Source organism: Thamnophis sirtalis, unplaced genomic scaffold (assembly GCF_051295495.1).
Source record: "Thamnophis sirtalis isolate CommonGarterSnake01/CBP01778 unplaced genomic scaffold, rThaSir2_p1.2 scaffold_14, whole genome shotgun sequence".
Lineage (NCBI taxonomy): Eukaryota > Metazoa > Chordata > Lepidosauria > Squamata > Natricidae > Thamnophis > Thamnophis sirtalis.
The window spans coordinates 7,682,242-7,703,445 of NW_028261394.1; the positions used below are offsets into that span (position 1 = coordinate 7,682,242).

General features: G+C 47.7%; 2 protein-coding genes across 2 annotated transcripts; one reads left to right on the forward strand and one right to left on the reverse strand.

The window, feature by feature from the left end:
* Positions 1 to 183: 183 nt before the first annotated feature.
* Positions 184 to 11,153, forward strand: CRYM (crystallin mu). Its single transcript, XM_087728751.1, has 8 exons — positions 184 to 400; positions 2,505 to 2,643; positions 2,845 to 2,907; positions 6,412 to 6,513; positions 6,724 to 6,907; positions 7,372 to 7,493; positions 8,326 to 8,410; positions 9,381 to 11,153. The coding sequence occupies exons 1-8, from the start codon at positions 231 to 233 to the stop codon at positions 9,443 to 9,445; spliced, it is 930 nt and encodes a 309-aa protein (XP_087584877.1). The 5' UTR covers positions 184 to 230; the 3' UTR covers positions 9,446 to 11,153.
* Positions 11,154 to 12,992: 1,839 nt separating this feature from the next.
* On the reverse strand, positions 12,993 to 20,130 carry ANKS4B (ankyrin repeat and sterile alpha motif domain containing 4B). The gene is made up of 2 exons (XM_087728924.1): positions 19,932 to 20,130; positions 12,993 to 14,046 (listed from the first exon to the last, which is right to left on the reverse strand). Exons 1-2 carry the CDS (start codon positions 20,093 to 20,095, stop codon positions 12,996 to 12,998), a joined length of 1,215 nt encoding a protein of 404 aa, XP_087585050.1. The 5' UTR covers positions 20,096 to 20,130; the 3' UTR covers positions 12,993 to 12,995.
* Positions 20,131 to 21,204: the final 1,074 nt, after the last annotated feature.

The window sequence follows — 21,204 nt, forward strand, 5'->3', positions numbered from 1 at the left end:
CACAACCTGCATCTCCCATCACCCCCATTTCTCGTGGGAAGAGCCGCCGTTGGACCACCCCGGGCGCCCGCTTCCCTTCTCCAGCGCGGACGGGCAGAGATGGGCTCCCGACTCCGCTAGGCGGTGCTGGGCGCTGCGAGAGGCGCGGGGTGGGTGGGGAGCAGGCATGGGCGGTGCCCGAGCCGCTTCCCTGCCCGCCCGGCCAGCTCGCCTCCATCCCCGCCGCCAGCATGAGCTCCGCGCCGGTTTTCCTGGACGCCGGGGCCGTGGAGAAACACTGGCCCGCCTCCGGCGCCCTCCTCTCGGCTCTGGAAGCCGCTTTGGCCGCCTTCTCCAGCGGGGCCGAGGGCGGCGTGGTGCAGCCGCCGCGCACCGTCCTCCCGATCCAGAAGCACAGCGGGTAAGCCCGGAGGGGAGAGGGGGCGTCTGCCCGGGCGAGCTTTCCAATCCGGGGAGGGGGAGATCCCAAGACGGGCTTTGGAGAGAAGCCCCTCCTTAAAGCCCCAGATCCTAAGCCCAGCCGACTGAAATGCGGGCAATAGCAATAGCAATAGCAGTAGACTTATATACCGCTTCATAGGGCTTTCAGCCCTCTCTAAGCGGTTTACAGAGAGTCAGCCTCTTGCCCCCAACAATCTGGGTCCTCATTTTACCCACCTCGGAAGGATGGAAGGCTGAGTCAACCCTGAGCAGGTGAGATTTGAACCGCTGAACTGCTGATCTAGCAGTAGCCTGCAGTGCTGCATTTAACCACTGCGCCACCTTGGCTCTTGCCTGATGCTGGTTTGGAAAGGTGAGCTAACCCTCGACTTACGACCGTCACTGAGCCCGACATCTCTGTTGTTAAGCGAGACATTTCTTAAGTGAGCTTGGCCTCATTTTACGACTGTGAGAAGAGGAATACGGGGGGTTTGATTATATAGGTCAGTAATGGAAGCCCACGCTTGTCGGACACACCCTGGAAGAGAAGCTGCCATGCGGGCATGCTGGGAAATGAATTTCTGCTTTCTGGTGCACGCATGCCCACCAGGAAGCTTGTCTTCTGGTTGGTGGCTCGCATGCGTGCATGACGATCAGCTCGCCAGTGTGCATGCGCGCAACGGAAACTGGAAGAGCTGGCATTGAGCTTCCGACATTGCCCTGCATACAAAAACCAGATGATTGTCAGGCACGCATGCATGCCAAAAACCTGAAAGAGGAACGGGCAATGCCTCACACGCTAGCTGATATGGCTTCGTGTGCCACTTCGGGCATCCGTGCCATGGGTTCGCCACAGTGGTGAGTTTTAGAACCTCTTTTGTAGGTGTGGCCTGCTTTGTGGGAATGGCTTGCTGGCCATGTGACTGGGTGGGAGTGGCTCGCTGGCCATGTGACTGGGTGGGAGTGGCTCGCTGGCCATGTGACTGGGTGGGAGTGGCCAACTTGTACAATGTGGTGAAACTCACATAACAACGCTCTTGCTTAGCAACCAAAATGTTGGCTCAGAAACTCTGGCATTAAAGTGTTTAAGTCTTAAAGCTGTCAAGTTACAAGACCCTTGCACCCCTAACCCTTTAGAAACCTCCCCCAGGGGTGTTCAAACTTGACAGCTTTAAGACTTGTGGATTTCAATTCCCATAATTCCTCCTCCAGTCATGTTGGCTCAGGAACTCTGGCATTGAAGTGTGCAAGTCTTAAAGCTGTCAAGTTACAAGACTCTTGCACCCCTAACCCTTTAGGAAAAAAAAACCCAGGGGTGTTCAAACTTGACAGCTTTAAGACTTCTGGACTTCAACTCCCAGAATTCCTCCTCCAGTCATGTTGGCTCAGAAACTCTGGCATTTGAAGCATGCAAGTCTTAAAGCTGTCAAGTTACAAGACCCTTGCACCCCTAACCCTTTAGAACAAAACCCCAGGGGTGTTCAAACTTGACAGCTTTAAGACTTGTGGACTTCAATTCCCAGAATTCCTCCTCTCGCTCTTCATCTTGATGATGTGTGGACGGGCGGGGGGAGGGAGCTGGAACCGGTTCTAAACGGCACTGTAGATTTGTGGAACCTCTTCTATAGAAGAGGTTAGAACTGGCAGGAACCCACCCCTGGTTCACCATCACCGATATAGGCTTTAGAAGGATAGTAGCAGTGGTGGGATTCCAATTTTTTTTACTACCAGTTCTGTGGGTGTGGCTTGGTGGGCGTGGCTTGGTGGGCGTGGCAGGGGAAGGTTGCTGCAAAATCCCCATTCCCTCCCTATCAGCTGGGACTCGGGAGGCAGAGAATAGATGGGGGTGGGGCCAGCCAGAGGTGGTATTTGCCAGTTCTCCGAACTACTCAACATTTCCGCTACCGGTTCTCCAGAACTGGTCAGAACCTGCTGAATTTCACCCCTGGTCTTGGGATGAGTTTAGGCCCACTGGCCGTAGCCAGCCTTACAGTCGTCACAGCTTACAGCCATCTTGGCAGGGTTGAAATATGGTCATAACTTGAAGACTAGCTTGTCCCCCTTCCTTTGTTTCTTCTCCAAAGTTTTTTAGGGGTCATGCCCGCCTACAGTGCCAACGACGATGCGCTGACAACCAAGCTGGTGACCTTTTATGAGAATGTGTCTCCTTCGCACCAAGCGACGGTCCTGTTGTTTGACCCAACGAACGGCACACTCAAAGCGGTAAGTCCTGGAGATCTTCCTCCTCAACGGACAGACCAGGCAAGGAGGGATTGAGCAGCTGGATTAGCTGGGAGAGTTTGGCCTAGTGATTAAGGCCACCAGGCTAGAAACCGGGAGTTCTAGTCTTGCCTTTTAAGGTGATTATCTCCGATTCTCACCTGAGTTCTGGTCCTGCCCTTTGATCTTCTTCTTTCCCAAAAGGTGATGGATGGCAACGTCATTACGGCCAAGCGTACGGCGGCGGCTTCAGCAATTGCCACCAAGGTGAGTAACCTTTAAGTAGACCAAATAAGGACCAGAAGCTGCCCAATCGTTATACTTTTTTAAAAAAAATTTTTTAATTTTTTTTATCAATTTCATATATACATTCACAATTATATGATCTCATAACTGTTATTAATAATATGTATTTATAACAATTTTCCCTACAGTTGACAATATACTTGAAGATTGCTTTTTTATCATCCCATAGATCCATCTTATCTTACAACGGTCCTACTTCTTCTTCCCTCCCTCCCTCTTTCCTTCCCTCGTTTCTTCTCTCCTACTCCCCTTCCTTCCCTCCTTCCTTCCCTCCCTCCTTCCCCTTCCCTCCTTCTCTCCTTCCCCCCTTCCTTCCCTCCTTCCTTTTTTCCCTCCTTTCTTTTCTCCTTCTCTCCTTCCTTTCCCCCTTCCTTCCCTCCTTCCTTCCCCCCTTCCTTCTCTCCTATATTCCCTCCTTCCTTCCCTCCTTTCTTCTCTCCTTCTCTCCTTCCTTCCCTCCTTCCTTCCCTCCTTGCTTCCCTCCTTCCCTCCCTCCTTCCTATCCCCCTTTCTTCTCTTTCTTCTCTCCTTTCTTCCTTCCTCCTCTCCTTTCCTTTCTCTCCTTCCCCTTCCTCCCCTTTACCCTTCCCCTCTTCTTCCCATTCCTCCCCTCTTTCCTACTCTTACATTCCCTCCCATTCTTCCTCTGCCTTTCCCTTTCTCCTATTCCTCTCCTTTCTCCTCTCCTTCCTATCTTTCCTTCTACTCCTCCCTCCATCCACTCTATCCGTTGTTGTGTTTACATATTCTCCTCTTCAGGGGATGACCTGGTTCTCTCTCTTTTTTTTTTTCTTTTTTTTTTTGTTATACGTTTTTTTGGTTATTTGGAGAATTTATATGGCCGGCCACTCATGCTCATTGACTCTGTGATCTGATTAGCCCAGAGGTCTTCAGCCAATATTTTCCAGGGATGTGGAGGACTATTCTGGTAGTCCTCGACTTAACGACCATTCGCCGAACCATGGTTCAAAATGGCAGCAGCCTTGGAAGAAGTAACTCCACTCCCCTGTACTCGCATTTACAACAAGTTGCAGCATCCTGCGGTCAGGTGGTCCTGATTTGGGATGTTTTTTCTTTGCCAATTTCCGGCAATAAAGTTAGTCTAAGTGATGGGTACCAGACAAAAGAAATCTGGCTTACCCCGTTGATTTTTGCAAGCAAGCAATAGTTAGACTTATATACCGCTTCATAGGGCTTTCAGCCCTCTCTAAGCGGTTTACAGAGTCAGCATATTTGCCCACAACAACAATCTGGGTCCTCATTTTACCCACCTCGGAAGGATGGAAGGCTGAGTCAACCTTGAGCCTAGTGGGATTTGAACAGCCGAACTGCTGAACTGCAGTCAGCTGAAGTAGCCTGCAGTGCTGCATTTAACCACTGTGCCACCTCGGCTCATTTTGCTTGTTGGAAGCCAGCTTTTTTGCGGCGGGGGTGGGTGGGTGGCTCAGATGTTGATGGCGTGACCCCGGGGTGCTGCAACCATCGTAAATACAGGCCAAGCCACCCGAATTTAACCGTGAGCATTTTGCAACAGGTGAGCGTCCTGCCAGGGGTGGCCTTCAAAAATTTCAGCAAGGGATTCTCTGCTGGGTTGCTGGCTGGGTGTGGCCATGGTGGGTGTGGCCCAGGGGAGGGTTCCGGATTCTCTTACTACTGGTTTGCTCAGGGACGCGCCTCAGGCGCGTAAGTGCATGTGCAGTAATACAAAAATTGATTCTGCGCATGTGCAGAAGCAAAAAAAACAAGATAGCAGCGGCTACAACGCCGCCAATAGAACCGATCCAGATGTGTGGGCAGCCAAGTTACTACCTACTCGGCTGAACCGGTCCAAACTGGTAGGAACCCACCTCTGGCGTGACGTAGTCTGCCTCCTGCACCTTGGCGGGAGGGAGCATTTTGACCCTCCCGAGTGTCTGGACGCCCTCCCGGAGGGCAGAAACGGGCCCGTTTTTCACCCTCCCGGAGCCTGCGCGCGCACCCTGCACTTATCTGCATCCAATCGGGCCGCGTGGGGATTCCTGGGAGAAATGGGCGGGGCCAGCCAGGAGTGGGATTTGGGGGGAGGGTATTTATTTATTTATTTATTATTTATTTATTTATTTATTTATTTATTTATTTATTTATTTATTTATTTATTTATTTATTTATTAAAATTTATATGCCGCCCAATCCCGAAGGACTCTGGGCGGCTTACAAAAGAAAAAAGAGGAGAAAGAAAAGGAAAATAAGAAAAAGACAGTTTAAAATTCACAAAACACATGCATTCGTTCTAATCGGGACTGGACCTCAACAATGAGGTCAACAGCCCCAGGCCTGCCGGAACAGCCAGGTTTTAACAGCTTTCCTGAAGGCCATGAGAGTGGGTATGGTCCGGATCTCTGGGGGTAGCTGATTCCACAGGGTCGGAGCAGCCACAGAGAAGGCTCTCCTCCAGGGGCCTGCCAGCTGACACTGTCTGGCTGACGGCATCTGAAGGAGGCCCCATCTGTGGGATCTTACCGGCCGTTGGGAGGTATGTGGCAGTAGGCGGTCTTGCAGGTACGCTGGCCCTAAGCCATGTAGGGCTTTAAAGGTAATAACCAACACCTTGGGTTCTCCGAACAGCACAGAATCTTAGCTAGAGGTTCTCCCAAACCCTTACAAAACACCAGTAGCAGCCCACCCCTGCGCCATCCTCTACTGAAGAGAAGAAACGAGGCTTCCTGTTAGGGGTATCTCCGTTGGGAGACAGAAAGTAGTGCAGTGGAATGTACAGCTAGAGAGAAAGAATGTTGCTAGTAGAAACACAGGGTTTCACCACAAAACCGCGTTTGACTAAAGGGTGCTCGACGAAACTGCGTAGCTGACGTCATCATAGCGCGACAACAGCACGGAGAAAAAAGCACGCTGTAAACGCTAAACCTAAAATTAACCCCTAAACCTACACCTAACCCCCCTAAACCTAATCCTAAACCTAACCCTAAACCTAACCTTTAACCAAACCCTAAACCTAACCCTAACCCTTAACCTAACGCTAAACCTAATCCTAACCCTTAACTTAACCCTAAACCTAAACCTAACCCTTAACCTAACCCTAAACCTAACCCTAAACCTAACCCTTACCTTAAGTTGAATTGGCTTGCTTTCAAAGCGCTATTTAAAGCGCCCTTCTTTCTCCGCGCTGGCTGTTGTCGCCCTGTTGATGACGTCAGCGACACGGTTTAATCGGGCGCGCTTTAGTCGAGCGTGGTTTTGTCGTGCCACGGAAACACACTAATAGAGTTTCAGGCACTGCTAGTAAAAACAAGTCGCTTTACTACTGATAATTGCTTCACAAGCAGTGATAGTAGATATTAGTCCAAACACAATTCAAAGAACTCCCAACACTACCGATTTTAGAGAAAGTCTTAAGTTGAAGAAAGTCGTGTTTTAACAAGAATTCCTTTTTCCCCCCTCTCCCTCTCTCCCTAATTTGTGCGTTTTCAGTATTTAATGCCTGAAGTTTCAGAAGTCCTCTGCATTTTAGGAGCTGGCGTTCAGGCCTACAGCCACTACGAACTTTTCACACAGCTCTTCTCCTTTAAAGAGGTGGGTAATCCGATTTACACCAGGAAAGAAAGAAGTTCCGTTGACCGTCGTTGGTGGCCTACAACACTCTCTGGAAAATTAGTGAGGGTCCCTCCTGAATTTTTTTCCTACACCTTCTCTCCTCCTGTGGTTTTAACCTTTCAATCTGTGGTTTTCCCTCCTGCCTCCAAGGTCCTTCTCACACACCCTCTGCTTATTTTCCCATGAAAGGTTAGGATCTGGAATCGCACCAAGAAGAATGCAGAAAAGTTTGCTAGCAAAGTGAACGGACCGGTACGGGTCTGTTCCTCGGTCCAGGAAGCTGTCAACAGGGCGGATGTGATTGTCACCGTCACAATGGCCACTCAACCCATCTTGCACGGAGAGTGGGTGAAACCTGGAGCCCATATAAATGGTAAGGGATGCATCCGGTGCTGGGATCTTCCCAGTTTAACAACTGGTGAAGCTTTGAAAGCAATGTTATATCCTCCATTTAAAAAAAAAAGGTTTTGAGGGATGGCCTACCCTTCAAGGATGTTGTTCTTGCAGATGTTATGCTTCATCTGGGGCTGAGTTAGGCGACCCACTTCTGTGCCCATTTTCACCAACCAGCTGAACTGCAAAAATAGCAGCTCTGTTCGTACCACGTACTAAGTTTGGTTAGCCGGAACTTTGGAGGAATTAAGGGGTTGAATAAACTCCAGCTATTTGGGGAGTTAATGTAGAACTGGAATCCTGCAATGCAGAAAAAATAGAAATAGTCTCTGACTGCGGGCAAATCTCTCTGTCTGTGGCTCTGCTCTCATCTCCACGAAAGGGACTTAACTGGTCCCGGTTCGTCCAGTTTTTCCAGAAATAACTGGCAATTTTATCTTTTAGCTGTAGGAGCCAGCCGGCCTGATTGGCGAGAACTAGATGACAATGTAATGAGCAATTCGGTATTGTATGTCGATTCGAAAGAGGCAGCTCTGCGCGAATCTGGAGATGTTATTTTATCGGGGGTAAGGAAATGAATTAGTTTTCTTTCTTTCTACCTTCCTTCCTTCCTTCCTTCCTTCCTTCCTTTCTTTCTTTCTTTCTCTCTCTCTCTCTCTCTCCCTCCCTCTCTCAGAGCATATGCACCAAAGACAAATTCCTTGTGTGTCCAATCACACTTGGCCAATAAAGAATTCTATTCTATTCTATTCTATTCTATTCTCAATTCTATTCTATTCTCTCCTTTCTTTCTTTCTTTCTTTCTTTCTTTCTTTCTTTCTCTCTCTCTCTCTTTCTTTCTTTTTCTCTCTTTCTTTTTCTCTCTTTCTTTTTCTTTCTTTCTTTCTTTCTCTTTCTTTCTCTTTTTCTCCCTTTCTTTTTCTTTCTTTCTTTCTTTCTTTCTTTCTTTCTCTCTTTCTCTTTTTCTCCATTTCTCTCTCTTTCTTTCCTTCCTTCCTTCCTTCCTTCCTTTCTTTCTTTCTTTCTTTCTTTCTTTCTTTCTTTCTTTTTAGCTTTTTACTTGGAAGTGGGAGCTCTTCAAAGGGTACCCACCCCACACCAGAGTTTATCTGAAGTTGTTTCGGTGACTTAAAACTGTTGGCAGTCTAGGGTGAAATTCAACAGGTTCTGACAGGTTCTGGAGAACCGGTGGTGGAAATTTTGAGGAGTTGGGAGAACTGGCCAATACCACCTCTGGCTGGCCCCGGAGTGGGGAGGGAATGGAGATTTTGCAATATCCTTCCCCTGCCACGCCCACCAAGCCACGCCCACAGAACCGGTAGTAAAAAAAAAGAAAATTAAATTTCACCACCGGTTCTGGAGGGCACCTTCCGTGACTGAGCAATCTCTCTTTCTCAGGCCAGCATTTTTGCAGAACTGGGCGAAGTGATCTTGGGAAGCAAACCAGCCCTGCGTGAGAAAACCACGGTGTTCAAATCCCTGGGTAAGGATCAACTTCACGGGAGCAGTTTTGTGGCAGAAAATGACAGGCTTTAGACTTCTCAGGATTCAGTAAAAGTTTATTTGGCAGCCAGGTTCAGAAAGCTAGCGAAATAGCTACCATTGCAAGTTCTGAACAACCTTCATTATCGAAGCACGCGTTCTTATACATTCTCAAAGGCAGCGTAACACGGGAACACTTAACTCATTTCTTAGTGGTTACCTTGAGGAGAAAGCCTTATACGGAGATGGGGTCTTACTTCTCCTTTTGTTTATGGAGTACGTGTCATTAATGAACTTTAATTGAACCTTGGACTTTTGACATAGGCTTAGAACATCTTGTGGTTAGGCACTGGCTTCCTGTTCTTTTGCAAGCTGAAACTTTGCCTATGTGGCTTTAATATAGAAGTAAAGGGGCCTGAGAGGCTGTCCAGCCTGACCCAGTAGGTTTCACACTTAATGTCCAAATCTCACTTGACGTCCTACTTTAGTTTGATCTAGGGGTCAAGAAACCAGGAGACAGTGAATTCTAGGCCCTCCTTAAGGCACGAAAACTGGCCGGGTGACTTTGGACCGATTGCCAGGAGATGGCGAGTTCTAATCCTGCCATCGGGCATGAAAGGAATCTAGACAATCACCAGGAGATGGGGAGTTCTAGTAGTCCCACTTTCTGTTTTGAGGGAGTTATTTGTTAAGCGAGTTTTGCCCCGTTTCTTGCCCTCGCTGTTAAGTGAATCACTGCAGTTGATAAGTCAGTTAACCCGGTTGTTAAGTGAATCTGGCTTGCCCGTTGACTTTGCTTGCCAGAAGATCCTGCAAAAGTTGTAAGTGTGAAAGGGGGTCTCACAAGTCACATTTTTTCAGTGCTGTTGTAATTTTGGTCACTAAATGAACTGTTATAAGTCGAGGACTACCTGTATGAGGGTCGATGGTTTTCATCCCCCAATTGTCTGTGATTTTTTAATCCTTTTCAGGGATGGCGATTGAAGACACCATCACAGCAAAAATGGTCTTTGAAGGTTGGTCGGCCAGCGGATGAGTTCTGCAACTGTCTGATGCTCTCGAGCCACAGAATAATAAAAGGAAGATTGTTTCTGAGCATAAATAGCTAATATTGCACAATAAACTGTCTTACTAGGTTACAATAGCAAGATAAATAGTAACGTAACAGAAGAATCAAATGATTTTTCTCAGTGTTTCTCAAGCTCAGTGACTTTCAGATATGTGGACTTCAACTCCCAGAATTCCCCAGGCAGAAAACTTTAAGATATGTGGACTTCAACTCCCAGAATTCCCCAGGCAGAAAACTTTAAGATATGTGGATTTCAACTCTCAGAATTCCCCAGGCAGAAAACTTTAAGATATGTGGACTTCAACTCCCAGAATTCCCCAGGCAGAAAACTTTAAGATATGTGGATTTCAACTCCCAGAATTACCCAGCCAGCAAACTTAAAGATGTGTGAACTTCAACTCCCAGAATTCCCCAGGCAGAAAACTTTAAGATATGTGGACTTCAACTCCCAGAATTCCCCAGGCAGAAAACTTTAAGATATGTGGACTTCAACTCCCAGGATTCCCTGGGCAGAAAACTTTAAGATATGTGGAATTCAGCTTCCAGAATTTCCTAGCCAGCAAACTTTAAGATATGTGGACTTCAGCTCCCAGAATTCCCCAGCCAGCAAACTTTAAGATATGTGGACTTCAACTCCCAGAATTTCCCAGGCAGAAAACTTTAAGATACGTGGACTTCAACTCCCAGAATTCCCCAGGCAGAAAACTTTAAGATATGTGGACTTCAACTCCCAGGATTCCCTGGGCAGAAAACTTTAAGATATGTGGAATTCAGCTTCCAGAATTTCCTAGCCAGCAAACTTTAAGATATGTGGACTTCAGCTCCCAGAATTCCCCAGCCAGCAAACTTTAAGATATGTGGACTTCAACTCCCAGAATTCCCCAGGTAGAAAACTTTAAGATATGTGGACTTCAACTCCCAGAATTCCCCAGCCAGCAGAGTTTAAGATATGTGGACTTCAACTCCCAGAATTCCCCAGGCAGAAAACTTTAAGATATGTGGACTTCAGCTCCCAGAATTCCCCAAACTTTAAGTTATCTGGGGAATTCTGGGAGTTGAAGTCTATACATCTTAAAGTCACTGAGCTTCAGAAACACTAGTTAGTCTAATTATTCTAATGTGAATCGATGTTCTTTCCATGTATTTGGATAGTGATTTAAATTCAATGTTTACAATATCCTAAGGATAAACGTAGACTGTCTCATCTCTTGAAGGCTACATTATTAGTTCTACTAAATCGTTCACTTTATTACCTGTAATTTCATTTTTATATGTTTAGAGATTTCCAAAACTAAACTTTAAACTATTTGGGTGCCTGTCAATGACCTTCATCTCAGATGGTCTCTCTCAAATAATAATTTTAGAATTAAGATTCTAGATCTAGAATCTAAGGATTACTTTCTCCTTAACTATTTTCACATCAATTTTGCATTTAACGGATAGCGTTTGCCTTCCTTCTTATTATTACTGACAAAGAGACAATCAACCATCGTAAGAAAATAATTGGCTAGAACAGGTTTTCAAAGTGGTTAAGAAAATTCTACTGCCTTTTTTCCCCTAAAAAAATAAAAAAGTAGAAATAATGTTGGTGGTCAATCAATCTTGATGCAGAATTGGCGTCGATTGTATTTTCTATACTATGTGTAGTTTGTAACAAAAATAAAATTAACAGTTCAGAAAATTAACATTTCCCAAGCAATCATTTTTAATTGTTCCACAAAAACATCAACAGCCCTCAAGGGCTGTGACTACGTAGGAGTTCTAGGCTGGTCCCTCTTTTAACTCCGCCCCAGAGGTGGGTTCCTACCAGTTCGCGCCAGTTCGGTAGAACCGGTTCGTCAAATCTACCGAACCGGTTAGAAGAGGTTCCACCAGTGGACCCGGAAAGCAGGCCACACCTACAGAAAAGGTTCCAAAAATTTTTGAAACCCACCACACACACACACAAACACAAACACAAACACAGACAGACAGACTGACTCACACAGAGAGAGAAAGAGAAAAAAAGGAAGAAAGAAAGAAAGAAAAAAGAACAAAGAAAAAGTGAGAGAGAGATGAAAGAAAAAAAGGAAAAAGGAACAGAGAGACAAAAGGAAGGAAAGAGAGAGAGAGAGAAAGAAAGAAAGAAAAGAAAGAAAGAAAGAAAGAAAGAAAAAGAAAGAGAAAACACATGGCCGGCAAGCCACTCCCAGCAGGTCACATAGCTGGCAAGCCACTCCCACAAAGGAGGCCACACCCACAGAGTAGGTTCGAAATTTTTTTGAAACCCACCACTGCTCCGCCCCCATGTTCTGCCACTCCTTCTACAGCAGGGGTGTCAAACTCGATTTCATTGAGGGACAAATCACGGCTGTGTTTGACCTCAGGGGTGTGTGGGGTGTGGCCAGGGGGTGTGGCCAGCTTGACGTCACTAGTGTCACGGGTGCCTGTGGGGCCCCGAATGCCCTACCAGTGAAAACAGGCTCCCAATCTCCGTTTTCGGCCGGGACAGCCTCCTGCAACCTGCCAGCGAAAACGGAGCTCGGGAGGGCTGGAGATTGGGAACCCATTTTGCTGGCAGAGGCACTGTAAGCTGGTCCTTCGATGTTTCCAGGGTGGCCATGTGGGCCAAATCTTAGCACCCCGTGGGTCAGACGCGGCCCGCAGAGTGGGCTGATGGGGTTTCGCAGGGGTTGGGAAGACCCGCTAGCTAAGATTCTGTGCAGTTCGGACAACCCCCAAATCCCACTCCCTGCCCCCTATCTATCCCTCCCCTCCCAGGAGTTCCCACATGGCCTGTTTCGGATGCAGGTAAGTGTAGGGCACATTCGGAGACTCCGGGAGGGTGAAAAATGGGCCGGCTGAAAGTTCAGGAAGGTCAATAACGGGCCAGTTTCCAGCATCCCCAGGGCCTCCAGAGCCTGGGAAGGCCGTTTCTACCCTCCTGGAGGCTCAGTGGAAAGCCCAGGAAGGACAAAAACGCCCCTCCCCGCCGTGATACAGGAGGCTGACTAGGCCACGCCCACCATGGCCACGCCCACCCATTAACCAGGCGGAGAACCCCTTGCTAAAACCTTTGAAGCCCAGCCCTGGGTCTTGAGTTTGACACCCCTGTTCTACAGAGGTTTCTTCACCCCGATCTTCTGAATCAATGGCTACTTGGCAATGTTGAAGCTGAAAAGGTTTGTGGGGATTGCATAGATGTCATCTTTGGTCCCTTCTCGTCCTCTTCCACTTTCACAAAAAAAAATAGAAGAGAGAACTGTTTTGTGGAGTGCATATCAAACCATTGACCGGAGGAACCAAGGTGGCGCAGTGGTTAAATGCAGCACTGCAGGCTACTGCTAGATCAGCAGGTCAGCGGTTCAAATCTCACCGGCTCAGGGTTGACTCAGCCTTCCATCCTTCCGAGGTGGGTAAAATGAGGACCCAGATTGTTGGGGGCAATATGCTGACTCTCTGTAAACCGCTTAGAGAGGCCTGAAAGGCCTATGAAGCGGTATATAAGTCTACTGCTATTGCTATTGCTATTCTGTGTTTATAATTGGGTGTCCCTGACCAAGCCTGGTTTTTCGAAAGCTAACTTCCTTTTGCTGATGGCGTGGAGAACTTTCTTGCGAGGTCCCAGCTGCATTTGGATGCTCTGCAGATCTTCGTCGGAACAAAGCATCAGGCTTTCCAAATCAATGTTTTCCCTCATCAGGATGGGGAGGAATTCATGGAGGTGATGAGCGACCAGGAACACTTCAAGGAGAGACGCCTCCTCTCTGTCCTCATCCCACCCAATGGCTTCTTCCATCCAGGAGGCTTCAGGGTCATCTTCGTGGTCTGAAGCGCCAAGGGTCTCCTTCAGCTGAAAGAGCTCTGGAATTTGAAAGGCCCTGCCTTCTTTCTCAGGAAGCAAGGCCTCCGTCTTCTGACTTCGAAAGACGAGGTTGCCAAGACCTGGGCGGTTGAAAATAGACCTCTGTCCCAAGTCCTCGTCTTCTTCAGAAAAGCTGATCTTCTTTTGAAAGCCGCACATCAGATCTTCTACCTCCTTCTCGGAGGACGAATCCATCGCGGTGGTTTCTCCAGAGAAGCCCTCCTTCTCGGCTCCGGGGCTCCCGGCTGGGCTATTCTCCTCTTTCTTCTTGGTCTTCAGCTTGAAAGTGTCCTTCAACTGCTTGGGGACGTTGCTGAGCGAGCCGGTGGCGAAGAACTGAGAGACTTTCGTCCTGGTGGCGGAGCCGTGACTCAGCTGGATGGATCCTTTGTGGAACTGCCTGGTCATGTCCAGCTGGTGCTTGTTCTGGCGCTTTTCACACAGGTGGATTTGCCGTTGCACCTCGCGCTGGGCCTGTGCCTTCAGGCGGGCCACCCGCTTGGGGTTTTTGATGCTCTGCTCAGTGGCTGCCTTGTCAAGGATCTGGACGCATTGATACTGGCTCCGACTGGCCGCCGCGTCGAGGGGCGAGCGCATGTCGTTGTCGAGGGCGAAAACATTGGCGCCGAAATTGACCAGGAAGGAGACGCAGGGGGTGTGGCCGTTGGAAGCCGCATGGTGTAGCGGTGTGTTTCCCCAAATGTCGCAGACGTTGGGATCGCCCCTGAAAAGGACACAACAACACAAAAGACTCAGGTCTCTCTCATTTTCCTTGAGAGCAGTTTTTTTCCCCAAATAGGAATCCTCTGGATGTATGGGACTCCCACTCCCATAATCCCCAGGCTACTTGGCTGGGGATTATAAAAGCTGAACCGCAACACATATATACAAATACTTAGTCCTCCACGACGACAGTTGTTGCCCAACCTGTCCATGGCTAAACAAGGCAATTGTCTTGCCCCGTTTTTATGACCTGGCGTGGCGCAGTTGTTAAGTGAATCACTGCAGTTGTTAAATGAATCGGTCGTTAAGGGAATCTGGCTTTCCCCCATTGTCAGAAATAAGCTGGGAAGGCTACAAATGGGGATCATGTGACCCCGGGACAGTGCCACTGTCGTAAGTACATGCCAGTTGCCAACACCTGGATTTTGATCACATGACCACGGGGATGCTGTAACCACGGGTCATAAGAGTGAAAACCAGTCATAAGTCACTTTTTTTGTGGCCGCTGTAACTTTGAATGCTCACTGAACCAGTAGTTGTAAGTCGAGGCCACGAGACACAAAGACCAATTTGCAAAGATTGTAAGAAGGGACAGAAACTGATGTGATATAATGGATATTCCAAATTGCCATTTCCCCCCCCCCTGCAAGTAAAACAATTAGCATCTCAAGAAGGTCATTCCACACGAACATGTCCCCTGACAGGCTACATTTTTCAGTGCAGGGATTTCCGTGCAAGGGAGAAGAGGGTCCCCAAATCCCATTTATTGTCTGCAAAGAAGGGTCCTCCACTCCTCTGCTCACAACAGAATTCCCTTATGCCACCAGGGTTGAAATTCTGGGCTTGGACAACCTGGAACTACACTGCCTTCGGTCTGACCTGAGTGTAGTACACAAAATTGTCTGCTACAACCTCCTACCTGTCAACGACTACTTCAGCTTCAACCGCAATAATACCCGGGCAAACAATAGACACAAACTCAAGGTAAATTGCTCCAAACTCGATTGCGGAAAATACGACTTCAGCAACAGAGCGGTCAACGCCTGGAATGCTCCACCTGACTCTGTTGTTAAATCCTCAAACCCCTCAACCCAGTGGTGGGTTTCAAAAATTGTTCGAACCTACTCTGTGGGTGTGGCCTCCTTTGTGGGAGTGGCTTGCCGCCCATGTGACCGGATGGGAGTGGCTTGCCGCCCATGTGACCGGATATGAAGATGCCGACGACACTTGTCAGAACCACCTTAAATGACCTCACACAGCACTGGCATGCATAAGAATAGGATGTAAACTTGTTTTTCAAAAGGCATCTTTGGTTTGCGTTAAAACAACTTCAAGACACGCAATGTTCTGATTGCACCACAAACGCAGTAGTCATCCTTACCTTTCACAGAGGCCCTGAGTTTTATAAATAGGAGCATGATAGTGTAGAATAATCACATCCAAGGACCAGTGGTGGGTTTCAAAAAATTTTGGAACCTCTTCTGTAGGTGTGGCCTGCTTTCCGGGTCCACTGGTGGAACCTCTTCTAACCGGTTCGGTAGATTTGATGAACCGGTTCTACCGAATAGGTGCGAACTGGTAGGAACCCACCTCTGGCCTCAACCTCAAACTGTCTACCCTGGACCTCATCCATTTCCTAAGAGGTCCATAAAGGGGGCGTGCAAAAGCCCACCAGCATGTCTACCGTCCCTGTCCTACTCTCCCCATGTATTAGTACTTGTTTCCCTCGTTCGTGTCCATGTTTATACTTATCCCTGTTATCTTGTACCTGTTTGACAAACTACATTAAATAAAAACGAATGAAAGAAAAAAAGGGGCAGAATGTGTAACCCTCCAAAGACTTATTTTCTAAAGTCAGAAGTCAGTTTAGCTCTCTTCTTTTGAAATTTAAATCCAGAGGCTTAGAGCAAGATTTCCTTAATAATTAGTTCCCATGGGAAAAAATGTGAACTGATCGTCACTTAAATTAGCTCCTTTTTTCTCTCTCACTCTTCCAACAAACAAACAAAAAACCCCACAGGGCCACGTGCTTCTCTCTTTCTCTGTTTTATTCTGCTAAGGAAGTGGTTAGGTATCACCTATCTGGATTTACACACTCAATGCAAACTACTTGGTAAAGCCACACTTGGAATATTGCATTCAGTTTTGGTCGCCACGATGTAGAAAAGATGTGGAGCCTCTAGAAAGAGTGCAGAGAAGAGCAACAAAGAGGATGAGGGGACTGGAGGCTAAAACATATGAAGAACGGTTGCAGGAACTGGGTATGTCTAGTCTGATGAAAAGAAGGACTAAGGGAGACATGATAGCAGTCTTCCAATATCTCAGGGGTTGCCACAAAGAAGAGGGGTTCAAGCTGTTCTCCAAGGCACCTGAGAGGTAGAAGAAGAAGCAGTGGGTGGAAACTAATCAAAGAGAGAAGCAACTTAGAACTGAGGACAAATTTCCTGATAGTGAGAACAATTAATCAGTGGAACAGAAGTTGCCTCCAGAAGTTGTGAAGCCCCAACACTGGAAGTCTTTAAGAAGATGTTGGATAGCCATCTCTCTGAAGTGGTGTAGGGTTTCCTACCTAGGCAGGGGGTTGGACTAGAAGACCTCCAAGGTCCCTTCCAACTCTGCTATTGTATTATTGTATTAGTTCTGGTTCCAGTTTTGGTCACCACAATTGTGAATGTTGCGGTTTTTGTTTTTAAAGTGTTGTCTTTGTCCAGTTTCCCCTTCCCTTGTCTATTGTGAGCCGCCCGGAGTCCTTCGTGAGTGGGCGGCATACAAGACAAATAAATACAAATACAAATACAAATACAAATACAATTCAAAAAAGATGTGGAGACTCTAGAAAGAGTGCAGAGAAGAGCAATGAAGATGATGAAGGGACTGGAGGCTAAAACATATGAAGAACGGTTGCAGGAACTGGGTATGTCTAGTTGAATGAAAAGAAGGACTAGGGGAGACAGGATAGCAGCGTTCTGATATCTCAGGGGCTGCCACAGAGAGGAAGGGGGTCAAGCTATTTTTCAAAAGCTCCCGAAGGCCAGACAAGGAATAATGGAGGGAAACTAACCAAGGAGAGAAGCAACCTGGAACTAAGGAGAGATTTCCTAAAGGTGAAAACAATGAATCAATGGAACAGCTTCCCTTCAGAAATTTTGGGTACTCCAGGTCCGCCTGGTGCACCAATTGCGACCCTACCTGGATCGGGAGGCCCTTCAGACAGTCACTCACACCCTTGTGACCTCAAGACTGGATTATTGTAATGCGCTCTACATGGGGCTGCCCTTGAAGAGTGTTCGAAGACTCCAATTAGTCCAGAATGCAGCCGCGCGAGCGATTGTGGGTGCACCAAGGTACACCCACGTTACACCTATCCTCCGCGAGCTACACTGGCTACCTATTAGTCTCCGAATCCGCTTCAAGGTGCTGGTCGCTACCTATAAAGCCCTACATGGCATCGGACCTGGGTACCTGAGAGACCGCCTCCTGCCGATTACCTCTCTCAGACCAATTAGATCTCACAGGTTAGGTCTCCTCCGGATTCCATCTGCCAGCCAATGTCGGCTGGCGACTCCCCGGGGGAGAGCCTTCTCTGTTGCAGCTCCAGCCCTCTGGAACGAGCTCCCTGTTGAGATCCGGACCCTTGCTACCCTCCCGGCCTTCCGCAAAGCCACCAAGTCCTGGCTGTTCCAGCAGGCTGGGGGGAGCTGAGAAGCATCTACCTCCACGGAAATTGTGAATGTTGGCTTGTTTTTAATATGTTGTCTTTGTCTAGTTTCCCCCTTTCCCTTGTCTTTTGTGAGCCGCCCGGAGTCCTCCGGGAGTGGGCGGCATACAAGACAAACAAACAAACAAACAAATAAATAAATAAATAAATACTCCATCACTGGAGGCTTTTAAAAAGAGAATGGACAACCATTTGCCTGAAATTATATAGTCTCTTGCTTGAGCAGGGGGTTGGACTAGAAGACCTCCAAGGTCCCTTCCAACTCAATTATTCTATCTTCTAGAACTGCACCCTAATTCAACCCAATTCGCTTTTGAGAAAGATTCTGTCTTTTAACCAATGACTCGGAAGGAACTGAAGCCAGTGTGTCTTCAACTCTAGCTATAAAACCCAGTTGCCGAACAACTGTAAGTTTAAAGGTCGCATTTATTAGCTGCTGCATGCGATAAATAGGCAATAAAAAATAAAACACACCCTATGTAAAAGAGAGAGGGGAATGGTGGCGCTTCCTCTTTCTGTTTGGTGAGGATCTCCCCTCCCTCTTTGAACCCTGCGCTGCTTCCACAAATCCTCGAAGGCTTTTTAACGCCGGACTCTTACACACAATCTTGCAAATAGCCTTCGAGCCACGTCAGAATGCCCAGATGCAACCTCAAGGATGCGAAGGAGAACTTCCAGATTTTGGCCGAGACAGCTCAGCTTATAACTTTACAAGTTTACAATAGCAGAGTTGGAAGGGACTTTGGTGGTCTTCTAGTCCAACCCCCTGCCTAGGCAGGAAACCCTATACCGTTTCATGGCTATCCAACATCTTCTTAAAGACTTCCAGTGTTGGAGCATTCACAACTTCTGGAGGCAAGTTGTTCCACTGATTAATTGTTCTAACTGTCAGGAAATTTCTCCTCAGTTCTAAGTTGCTTCTCTCCTTGATTAGTTTCCACCCATTGCTTCTTGTCCTGCCCTCGGGGGCTTTGGAGAATAGCTTGAGCCCCTCTTCTTTGGGGCAACCCCTGAGATATTGAAACACTGCTATCATGTCTCCCCTAGTCCTTCTTTTCATTAAACTAGACCTACCCAGTTCCTGCAACCGTTCTTCATATATTTTAACTTCCCCCCAAGCAGGGGTGAAATTCAATTTTTTAAAACTACCAGTTCTGTGAGCGTGGCTTCTTGGGCATGGCAGTATTTACACCTGAAAAGGCCTGCGCATGCAGAGAATGTTAGAAAAGGGGGGGAGGGAAGCTACATTTCTGCAATGGAGATTATTCTGCGCAATGTATAGAACCAAAAATCAAGATGGCACCGCTGACAATAGAATTTGTTCGGGTGCAGGGGCAGCTGAGTTACTACCTACTCGGCTGAACTGGTCCGAACGGGTAGGGAATAAAGGGAGCCGAGGTGGCGCAGTGGTTAAATGCAGCACTGCAGGCTACTTCAGCTGACTGCAGTTCTGCAGTTCGGCGGTTCAAATCTCACCGGCTCAAGGTTGACTCAGCCTTCCATCCTTCCGAGGTGGGTAAAATGAGGACCCGGATTGTTGTTGGGGGCAATATGCTGAATCTGTAAACCGCTTAGAGAGGGCTGAAAGCCCTATGAAGCGGTATATAAGTCTAACTGCTATTGCTATTTTCCTCCTTTCCTTCCTTCCTTTCTCATTTCCTTTCCTTTCCTTTCCCTTCCTTCTTTGCAATGGTGGCGCAATGATTAGAATATTGCCGGCTGACTCTGCCCGCTGCCAGGAGTTCGATCCTGACCAACTCAAGGTTGACTCAGCCTTCCATCCTTCCGAGGTGGGTAAAATGAGGACCCAGATTGTTGGGGGCAAGTAGGCTGACTCTGTAAACTGCTTAGAGAGGGCTGAAAGCCCTATGAAGCGGTATATAAGTCTAACTGCTATTGCTATTGATCGGCGTGCACGCATGTGCGCCAGAAACCCGAAAGAGGAACGGGAGACGCCACGCGTGCCAGCCGAAATGTGTCACGACTTTGGGCATGCGTGCCCCGGTTTGGCCATCCCGGCTCTAGACCATTTTAAACAATTAGTTCCCGATTTCTTCTTGGAAACTTCCAGTAATGGAAGTCAAGATTCCCTCAATTTGGACACCCTTCTTCTTCTTCTTCTCCGAAGACTATTTGGGTTCCTGGAAGCCCAAGCCTGCCTCACTCACCCCCGCCTGCAGACGATTTCCAGGGCTTCGACGTTGCCGTGGTATGCCACCAGCAGAGTGGGCGTCATGCCATCCGCATCGGCGGTGTTGAGGTCCCTGCGGGTAGCTTCTTTCAGTAATTGCAGGTTGCTGTCGGCAGCTGCTCGGTGGAAGCGAGAGGACATCGTTCCTGTGGCCGGTTGGCGTTTCTGGTGGGTCGTGAAACAATGAGGAGGAGGAGGAGGAGGAGGCCTGCTCAGCTCCCACGGCCCTGCCCAAGGCAGTGGCTGCTTAATCCCAGCAGACGGGACACTTTTGATGACACAGCAAATGACGTGAGAAGCAAAGGTTATTGTCCCTGTGACTTATTTGCATGGGAGAATTTCATACTCCAGAGAGCAGGAGGAGGGTGGGGAAATCTTACAGCCTTGGCGGTTGTTTTAAAAATAATAATAATAATAATGAAGGGAGACGCACTTTGGAAGGCTTTTATTTATTCCTTAAATTGATAAGATAGGTGGACTTCAGCTCCCAGAATCCCCCAGCCAGCATTCTCAAATAATCCCAGATAGGTTTTAAAAGGCATTTTCCTTTCGTCGCTGGCAGCTCAATTCACACACAGGTGACTTAACTAGGTGTATGAGGTTAGCTGTGAGAGCCAGAAACCAGGAGACTGTGAGTTCTAGTCTTACCTTAGGAACCAGGAGACTGTGAATTCTAGTCCTACCTTAGAGACCAGCAGACTCTGAGTTCTAGTGCTACCTTAGAAACCAGGAGATGTGAATTCTAGTCCTACCTTAGAAACCAGCAGACTCTGAGTTCTAGTGCTACCTTAGAAACTAGGAGACTGTGAGTTCTAGTCCTACCTTAGAGACCAGGAGACTGTGAGTTCTAGTCCTACTTTAGAGACCAGGAGACTGCGAATTATAGTCCTACCTTAGAAACCAGGAGACTGTGAGTTCTAGTCCTGCCTTAGAAACCAGGAGACTCTGAGTTCTAGTCCTACCCTAGAAACTAGGAGACTGTGAGTTCTAGTCCTACCTTAGAGACCAGGAGACTGCAAATTATAGTCCTACCTTAGAAACCAGGAGACTGTGAGTTCTAGTCCTACCTTAGAAACTAGGAGACTCTGAGTTCTAGTCCTACGTTAGAGACCAGCAGACTCTGAGTTCTAGTGCTACCTTAGAAACCAGGAGATTGTGAGTTCTAGTCCTACCTTAGAGACCAGGAGACTGCGAATTATAGTCCTACCTTAGAAACCAGGAGACTGTGAATTATAGTCCTACCTTAGAAA